The 19600-nt window shown below is 34.6% G+C and overlaps 1 protein-coding gene across 3 annotated transcripts in view; it reads left to right on the top strand.

Moving 5' to 3' along the window:
- The first annotated feature begins 213 nt into the window (after window positions 1–213).
- The window catches only part of LOC149572471 (S-adenosyl-L-methionine-dependent methyltransferases superfamily protein), a 50994-nt gene continuing 31607 nt past the window's right edge, over window positions 214–19600 (top strand). The window contains exon 1 of one of the 3 annotated variants that reach the window (XM_089813621.1): window positions 214–506. In XM_089813621.1, coding sequence (XP_089669747.1) covers window positions 299–506 — 208 coding nt within the window. In that variant the 5' untranslated portion in view covers window positions 214–298. The remainder of the gene's footprint in view (window positions 507–19600) is intronic. The other 2 variants (XR_016359920.1, XM_089813620.1) reach the window with 2 other exon arrangements.

Here is a 19600-nt window from a genome sequence, read left to right as displayed (position 1 = left end):
TTACACAAAATCCCATTTATTTTTGTTTCCAACTTGTAGAATATAATTTTTTATTTAAATCACAGAACAAAATTTTACAACATCCCACATATATAATTTTTATTATTTAAATCACAAAAAAAATTTAAAACATTTTTAAGCCTATCAAATTGAGGAAGGAGACAATTTTTATAATTTTTTTTTTACAAAGGAGATTCTTTCGAACCTTTAGAGGTATTGATTATTTAATTAGCTAATATATGCTTTTAAGGAGAGGTCGTGGACAGTTGGCCCATAGAAGTCCTCTCGCAGGACAATCATGGCCATAGGCGCTGTTATCGTTAACGCCAATTCGTATCCATGGAATTTTCCCCATCGAAGTGGGATTCATGTGAAACCAGCTAAGCTGAGAGTCAAACTCGCGGTGAGATGCAATGTCAGTGCCCAAAATACTTGCTTGCAAAACTTGGCTTTACAAGAAGCAACTCACGCAGCTGCCTTGCGCTTTCAGGAGAGCCAACAACCAGGTAATTGTACTTTCCTTTTCCTTTTTGAATAGCCCTAATTATTTGTCAATCGGAGCTTTTCCCGTCACTTTCGGATGAGATTATTAGTTACCTTTAACGAGGTTTGGTATTTGGTTCAACCACACTGCTAGAAAGGTAGTTGGGTACACTTAAAAGTCATATTCCAAAGATTGCCAACATGGGCCACACGAAAATGTACCTTGTCACATGAACCATATTCTTCGGACTTCAAATTTGTTTCTAACTTAAGTATGCCTCGTTAGTGTCATACTGTAAGCATGCCATATGTCTTTCTCCTAGAGTTACGCGCTACCTTATCGCCGGGTATTCGAACCTGGGTCATGCTCTTAGGACAGCCATGATTACTAATATTAAACAATTCTATAGGAGAATATTTATTTGAACATTTCAAATAGAAGAAAGCAAACCAATTGAGCTCTCCTTTGAAGGCAACATTCTTGTAGAAGCTATGGAGTACAAATATCTTGGAATCGACTTCAGCAAGAAGCTAAGTTAGAAAAAGCATTTTATGCCCTTCAAAATAGATGCTCAGAGTTAGAACATTGGAATTGGGAAACTATCTAGATTCTTTTTGGGCTTCTAGGGTGTTTTTGGTAGTAATTTATGGTTTTGAATTGGGAATTATAGCAGTAAGTGCCCAGATTCAAAGTAGAAACAAATTGAGGAATCCCAAGGGCCTTGATCACAAGCAACTTCAAAATAAGCAGTTTGGTGTCTCATGATATTATGCTGAGTGAATTATGGGCAGCTTGTATTGAAGTAATTGCTATGGTCTATCTTATAAAATGAAATGAAAGTAGGTAGATGGCCTAAGGTTGTTTTTAATGACATCTTGAGCAAAAGAAGAAAATTTGGATGAAGCAAAGTAACAAATGGATGACTAAATGGAATATCTACTCGAATGCATGCCCCACAATTATTGTACATGGGATTAGGAGGAAATGAAAAATAGTTTATTGAACTCTTCAATTTCACATGTGACTATCATCAAAAGCATACATAGAGACTAATGTTCTGTGGAGAGCCAAATTTTCTCTCTGCTCAATTAAGAAGTGACTCTTATCAACTCCAATGTGAAACAAGGTGGTGGTGAAGGCCAAAAGAAGCTTGAGATCAAAGGGTGTGTATTCTTTTATCTTTTGGGACAATGGAATCAGAAAAAACACTTCACGTTAGAGTGCCTACAAGGAAATCAGAGAAAAAATATGTCAAATTCTTGACCATTGATTCTTGATATAGTCTATTCAGCCAAGGGATGTGTGTAAACACACACGTCCCATTGCAAATGGGGACCCCTCTTTCTTTTGCTCAATGGCTTAGTATTTAGCTTAGTTATCCTTAGGTTGGTTACATTTTTTGGTTTCTTAGTCTCCTAGTGCTTAAGGATTGGGCAACTCAAGTAAGGAATTCCTAGGTTGTGGTTTGACATGATTTTTTTTTCGAAGGATTGAATATCTATTGCAAAATCCGGGTTTGAGGAGGATCTCTTTTAGGAAATCTGCCTCTAGGTCAAGTTGCTCCTTTAATCCTTGCATATGTTAAGAAGGCGATTACTATGGAAATCCATGTTTGATGTGTGAAGTTTGAAAAGATACATTTTAAGTGGATGCCAATTTCTTTTGTTCTCTTGCATCGCATATGAGAATTGTTGAGTGAATGAATGAAGGAATTTTAATGATGTCCACGACATTAGTAGTCTAAGGGACCATGAGGTAACAAATTAATCTGCATATCTTTTTTGTGTTGACTCTTCTGTTGTGGATCTGAGGCAAGAAACTATTCATTTGGCGCAATCTTGCCTCTTTGAAAGTTCATTCAAATTGTTCGCCTTTAAGTTGTCTTTGTAATGGCAACAAACATCCTCGTATGCTGCACATTCTTTGATAAAATGTCATTCAGTTTCCACTCCCCCTTTGCTGCAAAATTACAGGTTCTTTCCTCCCACACTTCTTTGGGTACTGTCCATCTACCAGTTTCACATCTCAAATGATGAGAGCTAGTCTTCAATTGTGCAATTAAAATTATGGCCTTTTCTTTTGTAAGAATTTGCTTATGGCAAAGAGTGAAAATGCAAAGATATAGAAGCTCAATTGATAATACAAGAGAGATAGGCAAAATGATATGATCAAAATGATTGATTCAATAGTGATCAAGATTAGATAAATAAAATGCCCATTACCTTACAATGTAGATGTCCCTGAATATATAGGCAATGCCTGATAACTAAGTGATATGCATGAGATTAACTATCAACTAGACAAGGTGTAATCACATGTCCACCATTGGTGGATCATCTTCTATTGTAAAATAAAGTATGTGCAACAATGAGAGGATGAGAATTTGATGGAGCACTAAAGGTGGATCTCACACACAAATAGGTGTGAGATGACAACTAACTCCACCTCAAGTGGATTCCTCCAATGCCATGTGCTAAAATGAAATGCAAACTCCTAGGTGTCTACATGACAACTAATATGCAAATGCATTATCTAAGTAAACTTACGTAAAGTATAATTAGTGAATATTTAATTACACCAATTGTTAGAAATAGAGAATACGGAGGGGGGGTGAATCAGTTTTCGAACACTTCTAGCCCAACTAAATAGTTCAGCACTTAACCATATACATGCACAAACGAATAAACTGAAAAGTAGAGTGCACAACGCCATGAAACTCATAACATCATGATTTGTTAGCAAAGGAAACCTTGGCTAAGGGAAAACCCTGGTGGGGATGTTACCCACAAGATAGTGTACTAATCTGAAAATTCTCTGTAAGGAGAGTTGACCTCATTAGGCGTCTATTACATACATTTAGTACATGAGTCCTCGTTACAGGTCTCAACCCTGTTAAGAGTTGTACTACAATGGAGCTCACTGCTCATACAATGATTTAAAATGTATACAATGAGTTATAGATACTATATTAAAACTAACTGTATCGATATCTTCAATATCTGATTAGTCCTTTGTGTATCTCGCATTTGATTATCCCTATGCAACAAATGATCGCATCTAACCATCGAAACATCAATATACCATCATACATAAAGCTCACATATCGTGCGCATAATACAATCATACTTCACATTATCAAAATGTCCTTATACACCCTTCTGATTATCTTGTCCAATCGACCTTGAAGATAAAATGCATTAAATACTTATCTAAATCATATTATCAAAACTTGCTAACTGAGGGTTAACATCTAAGATGTCATCCCTACATTGCCAAGGAATTGAATTGACAAGGCAATTCAATGCCTTAGGCCAAAATGTCCGATCTCTGCCTCATGCTTTGTACTCTACGATAATGATCCATCTTTACATTTTCATATCAAAACATATGCCAACTGATATACTATCACTAGCGAAGATAACTACATCTTCTACAGACTGCATTCTATCATAATACAAAATTGTGGCCATTAATATTAATCCACTGAAGTTTTCTGACGAAAACTATAACTTTGCTGATAGTAGTCCTAACCAATACTTAGGCAATTTTCTCATTCAACAAAAACCAAAACTCTTCTTAAGTCCATGCGACCTTACTTACATGTAGTGTTGCCATAAATGATAACATCCATGCATTCGTATCTGCCAATTTGCCAACAATCTCCCCCTTTGGCATTGATAGCAACACTTTGTGAAAAATTTACTAAGTGCCAAAACTGTCCAAAAAATTATCCTGATAGAAAACTTAACCAAAAAGGTCCATATCTGTATTTAATAATTTATACTTCCCTTTTCTTCATACTATCATACTGTACTTGCCCTTCTACTATCTTCATACATATTTTTCTCTGATCTTACTCCCCCTTTGACATCAATGGTAAAGTTGAGTAGGCTATGTACAAGTCAAAAACTTATTGCTCCAAAAAGTCTTCATGCTAACCATAGGATGTTTGCAAAAATTCTTTCTTAATGTCTTAAACTCAGTGTCCCAAATTTTCTTCATATTCCGAGCTACTTGTATCATGCCACAAATAGAAAATGCTGCAATTCCTACTCCTTGCAAATCAATTGGCCCGAAAATCTCGCAAGTCTTCTTAGAAGACTCCAATACTTCTAATTGCTTCTGTATCATCTCAAGCTTTGGTGTTAGCAAACTTTGCAATAGTGAAAATCTGTTTAATACTTTATCCCTTTCTCTTTGCAAAACACTGATAGCATCAAAAGTTTTACTTACTGCCCTGTCCATGTCAACTACACTTATCTCTTCTTAGCAAATTCATCAGCTAATTTCTCTAACTTTTACTCATCATCTTCGATGCATTTAGTGAAATCTCCAACATATTTGACAGATTTTGTGCAAGCAATATATACTTGCTTTCCTTCATTGACACATTCCTTTATATCCTTAATGCATTCATCAATCACTTGGACATCATTAGCAATATTTGCACATACCTTATGAAATTGTTCTCTTTCAAATTCTCCTTTTGCCTTGGCTTTGGTAGATTCCACAAGTGAAGTGTAGTGAGCATCAAAATTTTCTATAACACTGGCCAAATTTTCAACAACATTGTTACCATCAAGTGTTTTTTGTGACGACAATGTCTTCTATAGTTTGTCCAATGCTTGTTCCAGTATTCTGACATGCTTCTCAGGCTTTTTTTCAGATCTTTCCTTTGCCTTTCCAAAGTCTATTAATTATATTCTCATTAATGCATCTTCATCTAGATCTTCCTTAACCATTCTCGACATACCCTGAATGAGGTGACTTGCCAACAATGTTTTAAGTGATGAAATGAGAGTAGCTGGTGTAGTATCAATTACCATCTCTTACCTCTGATATATTTGCGATGTTACCTGATGCTACTGTGATCTGCTATGAAGGTGTAACAGATTGAATATTATCTTGTGTACCAACATCTACTTTGATAAATGAAGGTTTACCTTCATTTGTCATAGATTTAACTGCAGAGTCAGTGATAACTTCATCCTTTTGTTCCTTCTCCTTGTCCTGCTGATCTTCATCCTCATCATCATTAATATGCTCTGCCTGATCAATAGCCTTTTTCATGATATCTTGAATATCTTTAGTATTCATCACATTATCCATAAAAGTATTTTGATCTTGTTCTTTATCTTCAGGGGTCGTATCAAGTGTAACTGGGATACCAGTCACATAAAAGTCTGGTTGCTTAACTGTGCTATAGAACTGATTAACATCACTAGTTTCCTCAGTAGGTTTGACTGATTGTGCTCTCATAGATATACCAACTATTCTATGTAAGGATTTTGAAACAAGGCTAATCAAGAACTTTTGCTAATGCCTTTTCTATCTTCTCTGCGACCTCATCATACTGTCCTCCCATTATTTTCACAATCCTCATCTTTGTTCTCATTTTTGCCCTTGCTTTCTCTAAGATACTTTTCATTTCCTCAACTGTGATTAGTGTGCAAATTTTGCACAATTTTGTTTCTCTAATCCAAAACAAATTTGTTTCTCTAATCCTTTGATCTTCTTCAAGTGCTAACTGTTTTCTCACTTTAAGCTTCTAATAGATGCAATGCTTCTTCTTTTGAAATTCAATAAGTAGTTAACAATAGAATTCTCAATTATGGCCTGATCAGCTTCAATATACCTTAAATAATGCTTTCAATCTGATCCAATTGCTTTCATTCTCTATACTTGATGTGATTTTCTTAATACGAGGCTTCCACTTCTTCCTTTCTTCCTCAATATTTACCTTCTGCAATCTCTAGAGTTATTGCTGTCTTTGTTTCTTCCTTTCATTTGTCAACTTTATTACCTTTATTTGCCTTTTTCTTATCTATGACCTTGGATTTCTTCGGAATTGGGCCTTGGGCCTTTGCCTTCTATCTTGTAGGTCTTGTAGATGCCTGCTCTATTGGTTTATCTGTCATCGTTGTGGGAGGAGTCCTTGTAGAACTCCTTGTGGCCTTGCGGGGTTGACGTATAACCTCAACTCATTTGAATATCAGGTGTATCTAGCACCTCTACTATCTTTGTAATAGCATCCTTTATAGGTTCTATGCTTGTGCTCTCCAATTGAACTTTTGACGGAACTTTGCTTCCCTTCTTCATTGTTGCCCATTTGTAACATCCGGTTTTCCAGGGTCTAATTTATTATTCAACAATACTCAAAGAATACAGTTATACTTCATTTCATACAAAGACAGTTATATCATTCATGTTCATGTGAATAAGATTTACCGTTAAAAATCTGTTAGACAAAATTTCTTAACTATGAACTTGAAATACCTTCAAATGAAATTACTATAGAAATTGAAAACCACATACCTTGGAAAATTAAGATCGAAATCAAACTAAGGATGCTTCTGCAACCACCCGGGTTAGTCTACAAATACATTATAACAAATTCATGTGATGACTATCGTCTACAAACCACTTTCTTAAAAATCAAAAGATAATTACAATTAAATACCATTATACTTTAAATTAGGGCATCACATACCACTGTATCAATTAGGGCATCATTTACCATCGGTTCATTTAGGGCTTTTGATGCCACTATATCACCTAGGGCTTCCGCTATCACAGATTCAATTTAGGGCTTCCGCGACCAGAGATTCAATTTAGGGCTTCCGCAACCATGGATTTAATTTAGGTCTTCTGCGACCATGGATTCAATTTAGGGCTTTCGTGACCACGGATTCAAATTAGGGCTTCTGCGATGACAGATTCAATTTAGGGCTTCAGATTCCTTTCCTTTCAATTGTTTAACTGTGACAGTAATTCAAGGTTAGAAATATACTTATATTTGATATCCATATAAATGAAAAACAATCCATGTTTCTAAATCTTGCGTCTAACAGTAACAATAAACTAGCTTAATTTAATCTTACCTCCTTATAAATAAAAATGATATTACTTGTTTCTGATAACAATTGAATGCATAGCTTATCTCTATTTGACGCATGTCCGACATCTTGAGAGAGGTGAAACATTGTTAGGGGCTTAACCACCCAACCTCAGACCACAATATATCCCCACACGATCTCTAATGAGAAAGGCCTTCCCTACCCGGAATTGACAGGGAACATCATTCCATCCACTGGGCATCATGATATATAACATGCCATACGACTTGGTAGCAGGAGATCACCATAACAAGAATATGCATGAGCTATTAATTAATGATAAATATTGAAATGTCATAACTGATACTGGTTCATATTATTGATAGTTCCTTTCTCACACCTCATCATCCATATTCTTGGCTACACAGCCGAGTGAGTCCCAAGTATCCGAAATTCTCAGAGTAGACGGCTCTAACAATTATTCAAGAAGATTACATATAATCATCATTTCACATTCTGTGATTATATTCTTTTAAGATCATAAATTGACAACATTCTTCCTGAGTGAAACATGCATAAGCTATAGAAATGTTTTATGTATGTTTTTATGAATATTGAAGTCAATCTCATTTTGCTAGTTCTCTTCACCTCCTCACCCTATTTAGGCCTCCATGCCGGTGATTCCCAGGTGTTATCAGATCACAACGATATTTTACAACTTCTTCACCACATGCTGGCATCTTCGCGTAGTGAATTCCTTGGTGTTCTGGTTTCAATACCTCATTCTCAATTAAATATATTTCAAGATGTATCTGATTCTAAACTGGGTTGATATATATATATATATATATATATATATATATATATATATATATATATATATATATTTTATCATGGATCCAAAGATAATTCAAAGTAGCTCTACAAATTCGTACATATATACATATATAAGAAAGAATAAGAAAAGCCGACTCTATAATTTCAATGTCATATCAAATTTGGAAGTATTCGAATTCTAAAAGAATAGCAATCATGAATATAAACCATTGCTGTAATCTTGCATAGGGCAATCGATTGAATTCAAAGGATTACATTGATCTAAAAGGATTGAAACTAGCTTTGGTTTATTATCTCATCAACTTTATATCAAATTGCATAATGAATTTTATCAGAGAAGATAGATTTTTAGGAATAATTCAGAGAGTTGCATATTTGGATATTATAACAATTATCAGACTTTGGTTAGAAACATTGCTACGGCAGTCGACTGATCACTAGAAGGTTATAATGATTTTTGAAAATATATAGATGGCATCATTCATGGTCTTACATCAAAGAAAAGGCACATTGAAATTGGAAAAACGTTAGCTCTAATAATAGATCTATTTCACTAAAAGGAAACGATACCTTTGTGATGAAGGATGATTAATTCATTTACATCTGATACAGGGACGATTGCATAATTATCACCAAACATGGAAGGAGTGAGACACGTTTCCTATGAAATGCATTTAAGAATCCTTACGTGGCTCTGCCTGGAGACTATGAAGCTCGGGTGTTGAGTGAGTTTTCCAACCCGCGGCAAGAACTCTCAGCCGTATGCAAGTATTCCCTTGCTGTTGTTCCTGCAATTCATTCGTATGCTAACTTGAAGGGTTTGGAAGTATAATGACTTGAAAGCCGAGAGCAGGAATGGACGCTAAAGGCTAGGGAAAGAATGCTGAAAAAGAATATAGATGCAGGATGCTGATAAAGGATGATGCCGAGAATGTTTAAAGGTTTAGCCAACCTTATGGCTACCATCAGTTATAAAGAAGCTATTCAAATTCCCAAGGTAACCATTCGGATTCCAAATATTAAATTGACTAAGAAAGAAAAGAATAAGAAGTTGGAAATAATTGGAAGATTAAAATTCGAAGATTATAATAATACAATTATTATAATTCGAACATTATTATAATGCACAATTATTAAATTATTAAATGATAATGGTGCCAAATCATTTTTTTTAATATTAAAAAACACATAATTAAATATCTATTAAAAATAATATGACGAAAGGTAAATTAAAATCCTTTAAGATACATTTTATATTTAAACTCAATTAATTTAATTAAATTATTAAATAACTCATGCAAGTCCTGTAGATGTATTCTATTTCAAATCGCTAGGTCCTTTACCCGTATGCCCAGTAATGTGATGCCTTGCCTAATTCTTTTTTGACAATGCTTCCACCCCTTCGACAAGCTCCCTGCAAAGAATTTCTCAATAATTAAATTATTTAATCATAAATAATTATAACAATTAACCTTTCATCTTAATTCCATGAATTCATGATTAACGATCAACTAACATGTCATCTTCACTTGAAATCATAACGACCAACTATCTTACCATTTCACCAGATTATATCAAATTAAATTTCAATTGATTTCATGCAAACTTCAACGGCTATATTTCAAGCTAGGTCAAAAATTGGGATGTAACATACCATTCCCCTTGTGGTTCATCGTCCTCGATGAACTTGAAATTGCAACGAACATTATAAAGGAGTATTTTAAAATTGGAATGTAATGTACCATTCCTCTTGTGGTTCATCGTCCTCGATGACCTCTGCAATTTAGACACTAAAAGGATATTCCACATACAAGATATATATATATATATATATATATATATATATATATATATATATATATATATATATATATATATATATATATATATATGTATGTATATAATTTCTTTTCTCAATTGGGTTAGAATGAAAATCATAATTGAAACTCAAGATTCATTTTTACTTTACAGTTTCCAGAAAGATACTTGCATGGTAACATAAATTTGAACACGCACTCACTTGAGTTCACTTTACCTTAATCATGGTCATCTCAGCATCGGTTGAGTTGATTTTGTTTCATATTCCTGTCATACTTATGTAGACACTCACCATATCATTAGTTTGATTCCATATTGATATCTTTATTTACAGGGTTCAATGACTGAAAGTAAGATAAGTATTCAAAATTGAAATTCTTCAACTAGCAAGTTCTAGATCATAACTTGATCATAATTTAAATTACTCATACGTACCATCTGGCATATGGCCCTCATTAATGGATAGATCTTCCTTGCAAACTTACAGATTACTTGTAATAGGTTAGTGAATCCATGTTTATCCATTGCAACCTTGGCCGTCAAGCCCAATATTTCATTAGAATAATCATTTCATCGTAGGATATCTCCAAAACAATATACAACAGCTCAATGAGTAAAGTCAACATCGCATGTGTATTATACGTGTATAACAATGTGTCAAAGCGTAAAAACATCATATACTATGCAAGATCATCAAATCAAGATCATAAGCATCTGAAACAATTCATAAGATTCTCATCCTTCATTTGTAAATACTTAGAAATTCATCTTTCCCATTCCTGTAATTCAGGCTTCCATGCCCATCTCATCAAAAGTTTACATCTATAAACAAACATTGATAGTTCCAATTATGCAAGTGTGTTTACTCCTTACTGGAGCACATAATGATCTTGTCATTTAGCCAACATCAGAAAGGATCATGGTTCATAGTTTTGTTTTTATTCAGTTCAAGTTCAAATAGGTAACAATTTATTTTTGTCATTAATTTGGGTTGACAAACCTGATCATGATGAAATTAGATAACATTTTATCAAGATTATAAACTGTGTTTGGATTGCGCAAGTCTCGGCATCTGGACCCTTTTTAATTTTCTCATTCTCGACAAAGAATGGCCCTCCCTCTAGGGATAAGGCATATGTATTATTCTGGTCTTTCCATCTGAGTATTTAGGTGGGTTGAAGTCCCAATAGTTATTCGACAAAATAACTGAAGCGTCTGGACAATCAACAAGATCAATTGTTCCGGCAAATCTGCCTAATTAAAGTCCCAACAGTTATTCGACAAAATAACTGAAGCGTCTAGACAATCCACCCTGGCCAAGGATTTCAAAATTTGGGTCGTTAAACCCGATCTCCACCACTCAACTTGCCAATCCTTTTTATCTTTTTAATTAGGTTTCGCCTTTATGATATCATAGTTTATACATTTGTCCACTTTATATCATTTCAGCCTTCTTGGCTATTCTGAATGATTTTTCCAGTTTGTTTTCCAATTTTGATTGCAATATCCGGATATGCAAAAATAAATCCTTTTTCAACATTTACATTTTCAATTTCTCAGAAACAGTGTTGGACCCAAGGTTTTAGCGTTGAACCCAGCGCGCTCTGATACCATATGTAGCATCCGGTTTTCCAGGGCCTAATTTATCATTCAACAATACTCAAAGAATACAGTTATACTTCGTTTTATAGGAAGACAATAAGATTTACCGTTAAAAATCTATTAGATAAAATTTCTTAACTATAAACTTGAAATACCTTCAAATGAAATTACTATAGAAATTGAAAACCACATACCTCGGAAAAACTAAGATTGAAATCAAACTAAGGATGCTTTTGCAACCACCTGGGTTAGTCTACAAATACGCTAGAACAAATTCATATGATGACTATCATCTACAAACCGCTTTCTTAAAAATCAAAAGATAATTACAATTAAATACCATTATACTTTAAATTAGGGCATCACATACCACTGTATCAATTAGGGCATCATTTACCATCGGTTCATTTAGGGCTTTTGATCTGCTATATCACCGAGGGATTCCGCTATCACGGATTCAATTTAGGGCTTTCGCGACCACGGATTCAATTTAGGGCTTTCGCGACCACGGACTTAATTTAGGTCTTCTCCGACCACAGATTCAATTTAGGGCTTCCGCAACCACGGATTCAAATTAGGGCTTTCGCGACGACGGATTCAATTTAGGGCTTCAGATTCCTTTCCTTCCGCTTGTTTAACTGTGACAATAATTCAAGGTTAGAAATATACTTATATTTGATATCCATATAAATGAAAAACAATCCACGTTTCTAAATCTTGCGTCTAACAGTAACAATAAATTAGCTCAATTTAATCTTACCTCCTTATAAATAAAAATGATACTACCTGTTTCTGATAACAATTGAATGCATAGCTTATCTCTATTTGACACATGTTCGACATCTTGAGAGAGGTGAAACATTGTCAGGGGCTTAACTACCCAACCTCGGACCACAATGTATCCCCACACGATCTCTAACGAGAAATGCCCTCTCTACTCGGAATTGACAAGGAACATCATTCCATCCACTAGGCATCATGATATATAACACGCCATACGACTTGGCAGCAGGAGATCACCATAACAGGAATATGCATGAGCTATTAATTAATGATAAATATTGAAATGTCATAACTGATACTGGTTCATATTATTGATGATTCCTTTCTCACACCTCATCACCCATATTCTTGGCTACACAGTCGGGTGAGTCCCAGGTATCCAAAATTCTCAAAGTAGACGGCTCTAACAATTATTCAAGAAGATTACATACAATCATCATTTCACATGCTATGATTATATTCTTTTAATATCATAAATTAACAACATTCTTCCTGAGTGAAACATGCATAAGCTATAGAAATGTTTTATGTATGTTTTCATGAATATTGAAGTCAATCTCATTTTGCCTGTTCTCTTCACCTCCTCACCCTATTCTGCCTCCAAGCCAGTGATTCGCAAGTGTTATTAGATCACAATGATATTTTACAACTTCTTCACCACATACTGGCATCTTTGCCTTGTGAATTCCTTGGTGTTCTGGTTTCAATACCTCATTCTCAGTTAAATATATTTCAGGATGTATTTGATTCTAAATTGGGTTGATATATATATATATATATATCATGGATCCAAAGATAATTCAAAGTAGCTCTACAAATTTGTACATATATACATATATAAGAAAGAATAAGAAAAGTCTACTATATAATTTCAATGTCATATCAAATTTGGAAGTATTCAGATTCTAAAAGAATAGCAATCATGAATATAAACCATTGCTGTAATCTTGCATAGGGCAATCGACTGAATTCAGAGGATTACATTGATCTAAAAGGATTGAAACCGGCTTTCGTTTATTATCTAATCAACTTTATATCAAATTGCATAATGAATGTTATTAGAGAATATAGATTTTTAGGAATAATTTAGAGAGTTGCATATTTGGATATTATAACAATTATCAGACTTTGATTAGAAACATTGCTACGGCAGTCGACTGATCGCTAGAAGGTTATAATGATTTTTGAAAATATATAGATGGCATCATTCATGGTCTTACATCAAAGAAAAAGAAAATTGAAATTGGAAAAATGTTAGCTCTAACAATAGATCTATTTCACTAAAAGGAAATGATACCTTTCCATGAAGGATGATTAATTCATTTACATCTGAAACAGGGACGAATGCATAATTATCACCAAACATGGAAGGAGTGAGACATGTTTCCTATGAAATGCATTTAAGAATCCTTACGTGGCTCTTCCTGGAGACTATGAAGCTCGAGTGTTGAGTGAGTTTTCCAACCCGTGGCAAGAACTCTCATCGGTATGCAAGTATTCACTTGCTATTGTCCCTGCAATTCATTTGTATGCTAATTGGAAGGGTTTGGAAGTATAATGACTTGAAAGCCGAGAGCAGGAATGGACGCTAAAGGCTAGGGAAATAATGCTGAAAAAGAATACAGATGTAGGATGCCAATAAAGGATGATGCCGAGAATGTTTAAAGGTTTATTAAATAAGTTAAAACCCAACCTTATGGCTACCATCAGTTATAAAGAAGCTATTCAAATTCCCAAGGTAACCATTCGGATTCCAAATATTAAATTGACTAAGAAAGAAAAGAATAAGAAGTTGGAAACGATTGGAAGATTAAAATTCAAAGATTATAATAATACAATTATTATAATTCGAACATTAATGCACAATTATTAAATTATTAAATGATAATAGTGCCAAATCATTTTTTTCTAATATTAAAAAGCACGTAATTAAATATTTATTAAAAATAATATGACGAAAGATAAATTAAAATCCTTTAAGATATGTTTTATATTTAAACTCAATTAATTAAATTAAATTATTAAATAACTCATGCAAGTCCTGCAGATGTATTCTATTTTAAATCGCTAGGTCCTTTACCTGTTTGCCCAGCGATGGTGATGCCCTACCTAATTCTTTTCTGACAATGCTTCCAGCCCTTCGACAAGCTCCCTGCAAGGAATTTCTCAGTAATTAAATTATTTAATCATAAATAATTATAATAGTTAACCTTTCATCCTAATTCCATGAATTCGCGATTAACGATCAACTAACATGTCATCTTCACTTGAAATCATAACGACCAACTATCTTACCATTTCACCAGATTATATCAAATTAAACTGCCAATTGATTTCATGCAAACCTCAATGGCTATATTTCAAACTAGGTAAAAAATTGGGATGTAACACCATTCTTCTCCTCTTATACCCTCTTTTTCTGCAATCTTTTCAACAACCAGTTCAACTTTTCTTTCTCTTGGCCGTCTGTACAATTCCCCTCTAACTTGGCTGAATTTTTCCATATTCTCCATCTCTTTGCATCTTTGTCTCTAGTGATGCAAGAATTATTGATGCATATTGTTCCAAGACTTTCTGCTCAACTTCATAACCAAGTGGGTGGATAAAAATTTCTCTAGGCTTAACTGCCTCCGTGCAAGTGACATCAATCTATACCATAAAGCAAACAAATTCTGCATACTTCTCCACAACTGACCTACGTATTCTATACCTCTGTTTCATCTCTCTCTGAAATCCCTTGAACATAACAAATAAATCACTGGTAATGTTACCTCTATCCTGTATGTTATAGTGCCTAGTTATTAATGCCATGGTTTATCATTAGTCCAGGCATGTGGGTGCATGTTGGGAAACTTGTGCATAATGTGAAAGTATATATGCAAGCTTAGTGAACCAAACCTAAAAGGTTGACGCTTATCATGCTTGATTCAACTCAAGTTCTCAAACGACTGCTGCCTTAGTGTTTCACATATGTCGAAGTGTTCTCTCTCAATTACCATTTTGTATGTTGTCTGAATCACTTCTGCAGATACTGAGTTGTTTCAGTGCTGTAATGCATTTTAAAGCCTAGAATCTTTGCTATTACCCTCACATCTTATTGTCTAATGTCTGATAAGGTCATGGCTATTTTGTCCCATTTTGTGCCAGAGTTTGTTTCCCACTTCCTTCTTGACCATTTTAGTTGCCACGGGCACTATGCAATCATTATCTAAACTAGTAACTAGATGAATTAGCTCTTTAGTTATCATGACTGGTTTGTCTCCTATCTAGAAAAAGTGGTCATGTATTCTGCGAAGAACAATCCTTATCCATTCTGGCTCGTCAAACTCTTCATAGTTCATGTACTGCAGTATGTTTAGGTTTTCAAGATGTTGGAACTCAGGTTTTGAGGTTTTATCTTCCTTGTATATCTTACTAAGATGTTCCCAAATGTTTTCATTGCCTATGATCTCAAATATGCAGTGTATCTATGCCCTTATATCCTCTAAATGCAATACTGCTTCAGGGTTTTGTGAAAATGCACCCTCAAGGTCATCTTACAAGAAGTTGAACGATGTTTCTTAAACTGGCACAGGGTCTATCCTTAACATTGTAAAGCTGAGGCTTTTCCAAGATTTAACTATTCCAATAAGAATTGAAATAACTGCCAATCAAATGCTTGCAATGCGTAAAATACCTGGAATCTCCAACAGATGCTTTCACAAACAACCTTTAAATCTCCACACTCTTTTTTTAAGACCTTAGCTCTAGCTTTCTAAGATCTCTGATAGGTCAAATGGTGATAATGAACTCCATTTACCCTTTAAATTCTTAGCAATTACTTTTTCCATTAATGTGTTTAGAACATAGTACAAAAAGTTGATAACTCTTGATAGTAAATGCTCATATTCATGACGAACATCCAAAAATTCATGTTAAGTTTTGCGAACACAGATGTAGCATCAATAATGCCTTACATACCCCATATCAACTTTGCATACCTTAGTTTGACGAATTTGGGGCTGCTTCCCCTCTGTTCTCTACATTAACCTGCTCTTTTTCTTTCCATACCTTGTCATTAGCAACATTTACTTCGACGTTCACAAAAGTTTTATCAATGTTTTTATACTATGTTATACTGATGTTATTATTCCTTTTTCCAACATATTTAATCCTTCTGACATTAGGTGTTCTCATGTTGTTTACAAACCCATTGAATGTGCAAAATCTAGCTGTCTAACCCAAACAATTGCAATTTTAACATGTAACAACAAAATTGTCATACCTTGGTCCATTTTGATTAACTTGCAATCTGCAATCCCTAGCTATATGTCCAAAGTTATTATATTTGTAGCATGTGACACCATTAGTTATGACATTGTTGATTCCCAAAGTTTTTTTTTTTTCTGTCATGATGGATCTCTCATTTGCTCTTCCATTATATCGCTGATTAGGTTTCTTGCATTCATGTGATTTGTTTCAATGAAGCCAACAATTGAAACAGTATTCAATAAATTGTTTTGTACTTGTTTTACCTTTGCAATCTTTCTTCATGTGTGCATATATTTTGCAAGCATAACATCTTCCCTTGAATGATTTCCTTTGTTCCTTAGTTACTCAGTCTAATCTGATATCTGAATTGGTCTTGTATAGGTTCTTGCTCAATTATGTTTTCAGATTCCTTAGAACATTCTCCTTCCCCATATCTAATTCCTGTCATATCTCCCTTAGGCTTCTGTAGCATCAGTTGCTCATCAAGTTTGTCAGTACTTGAATACAACTCATCAAAATGTAACTTAGTCTCAACAAGCTCACCTTTCACAATATTACTATAAGGGGCTTTCTAATGAATGGTTCATAATGCACAACACTTGGTGGAGGTTTTGCAAATAGGGTTGCAAGCTTTGGGTTTAACCATGGAGGAAACTATGTAGTTAAGCATGCTCAAGCTGGAGTAGTACTAGGATGGGTGACCTCCCGGGAAGTCCCGGTGCTTCACTCCTATGAGCATCACCTAGATCCAATGAGTGGTAAGTGTTCCATTTATTCTCATGAGAGATGGATTCATGTTGAATCACCACTCATGAAACATGGGTCAATGAGTTTGACTCAAAATCACACAGTTAAATCCTGATGGCAATATCACAATTTGACTTGCTGTGGAAATTATCTCCTACTTATCAATATTAGTATACTTCTCAAGTTCCTTAAGCTTAGAATCATCAACTTCAGATTTTACCTTTCTAAGCTGAGTGTTCGGATCTTTGCATTTAATAGGTTTACCTTTCAGATCTGCTTCAAGTTTATCTTTCTCAGATTTGTTCCCATCTGATATTTTAACCAACTTAAGTGATGTAACTTCAAGTTCATGCGTGAGTGCTTATTTTCTCTTCAAGTTTATCTTTCTCAGATTTGTTCCCATCTGATATCTTAACCAACTTAAGTGATGTAACTTCAAGTTTATGCTTGAGTGCTTATTTTCTTTTTCGAGTTTCACAACCAAATCTGATTTTTTGGTCTATTTGGCTAGTTCCTTTCTTGTTGGCCTTGAAACAACAATATGATCTTTGAGCTTCTTAGTGTAATCTTGTGCATGCTTGAGTTTAGTCTTTAGTCTTTCCTTCTCATCATTTGCTTGATCTAGTTTCTCAAGTGCTCCTTCATAGTTGCTTTGCAAATCTGCTTTATCTATTGGGATCTTTCTCAAGTTCTTAAACTTCTTCTGTTAACTAAGCTCTGATACCAATTGTTAGAAATAGAGAATACTGGGGGGGGAGCTGAATTAGTATTTCAACACTTTTAACCCAACTATATATTTCAACACTTAGCCACATACATGCACAAATGAATAAACTGAAAATTAAAGTAGACGATGCCATGAAACTCATTACACCATGATTTGTTAACTAGGGAAACCCTAGCCAAAGGAAAACTCCGGTGCGAATGGTACCCATAAGAGAGTATACTAATGTGAAAACTCTCTGTAAGGAGAGTTGACCCTATTAGGAGTCTATTACATACATTTAGTACATGGATCCTTGTTAGAGGTCTCAACTTTGTTAGGAATTGTATTACAATGGAGTTTACTTCTCATACAATGATGTACAATCTATACAATGACTTATAGAGACTATACCAAAACTGACTGTATTGATATCTTCAATATTTGGTTAGTCCTTTGTGTATGTCGCATTTGATCATGCCCATGCAATAACTGATTGTATCTAACCATCAAAACATCAATATGCCTGTTGGAAGTGGTCTAATGTTATTCGCAGGAATCACGATATGGCTTGACCGCCTCCTGTGGTTCTATAAGACTATTGGTTATATCAGGCAATGGCAGGTCTATCTTTTGGTGCAACGGCAACCCTAATCTTTATAACAATTGGTATCAGAGCTTGGTCATAGGTTCAAATCTCGCAGGCCACGGCAAGTGGCTTTGGGAGGGGGCTTGTTGGAAGTGGTCCAATGTCCCTCACAGGATTTGCGACATGGCTTAATCACCTCCTATGGTTCTATAAGACTATTAGTTCTATCGAGCATTGATAGGTCGATCTTTTGGTGCAACAACAATCCTAACCTTTCTAAGAATACCATCATATATAAAGCTCGCATATCATGTACATAACACAATCATACTTTGCATTATCAAAATGTCCTTATATATCCTTCTAATTATCCTATTCAGTTGGCCTTGAAAATGAAACATGTTAAACACTTATCCAAAATATATAATCAAAACTTGCTAATTGAGTGTTAACATCTAGGATGTTGTCCCTACATTGCCATGTAATTGAATTGACAAGGCAATTCAATTCCTTAGGCCAAAATGCTTGATCTCTACCCCATACTCTATACTTTGCAATAATGATCCATCTTTACGTTTTCATATCAAAACATATATTAACTGATATACTATCACTAGCTAACATACTCACATCTTCTACAGGCTCTATTTTATCATGATGCAAAATTGTGGCCATTAATATTATTCCATTGTGGTTCACTAACTAAAACTGTACCTCTGTTGACAATAATCCTCATTTATACTTATGCAATTTCTCATTCAACAAAAACCAAAACTCTTCTTAAGTCTATGCAACCTTACCTACATGTAATGTTGCCATAAATAACAACATCCATGTACTCGTATCTGCCAGCTTGCCAACACTAATACCCCCTCTTAAGTGCAACTTAGGGGATTGCACTTAGGCTCACAAGGCTAGATGACAGTGCACGATGGGTCTGAACTACTAGG

Source organism: Cupressus sempervirens, chromosome 2 (assembly GCF_028749045.1).
Source record: "Cupressus sempervirens isolate cs-2001-9-10 chromosome 2, ASM2874904v1, whole genome shotgun sequence".
Classification (NCBI taxonomy): domain Eukaryota; kingdom Viridiplantae; phylum Streptophyta; class Pinopsida; order Cupressales; family Cupressaceae; genus Cupressus; species Cupressus sempervirens.
Note: the sequence above shows the minus strand (reverse complement) of the source record. Positions and strands in the feature narration are given on the sequence as shown.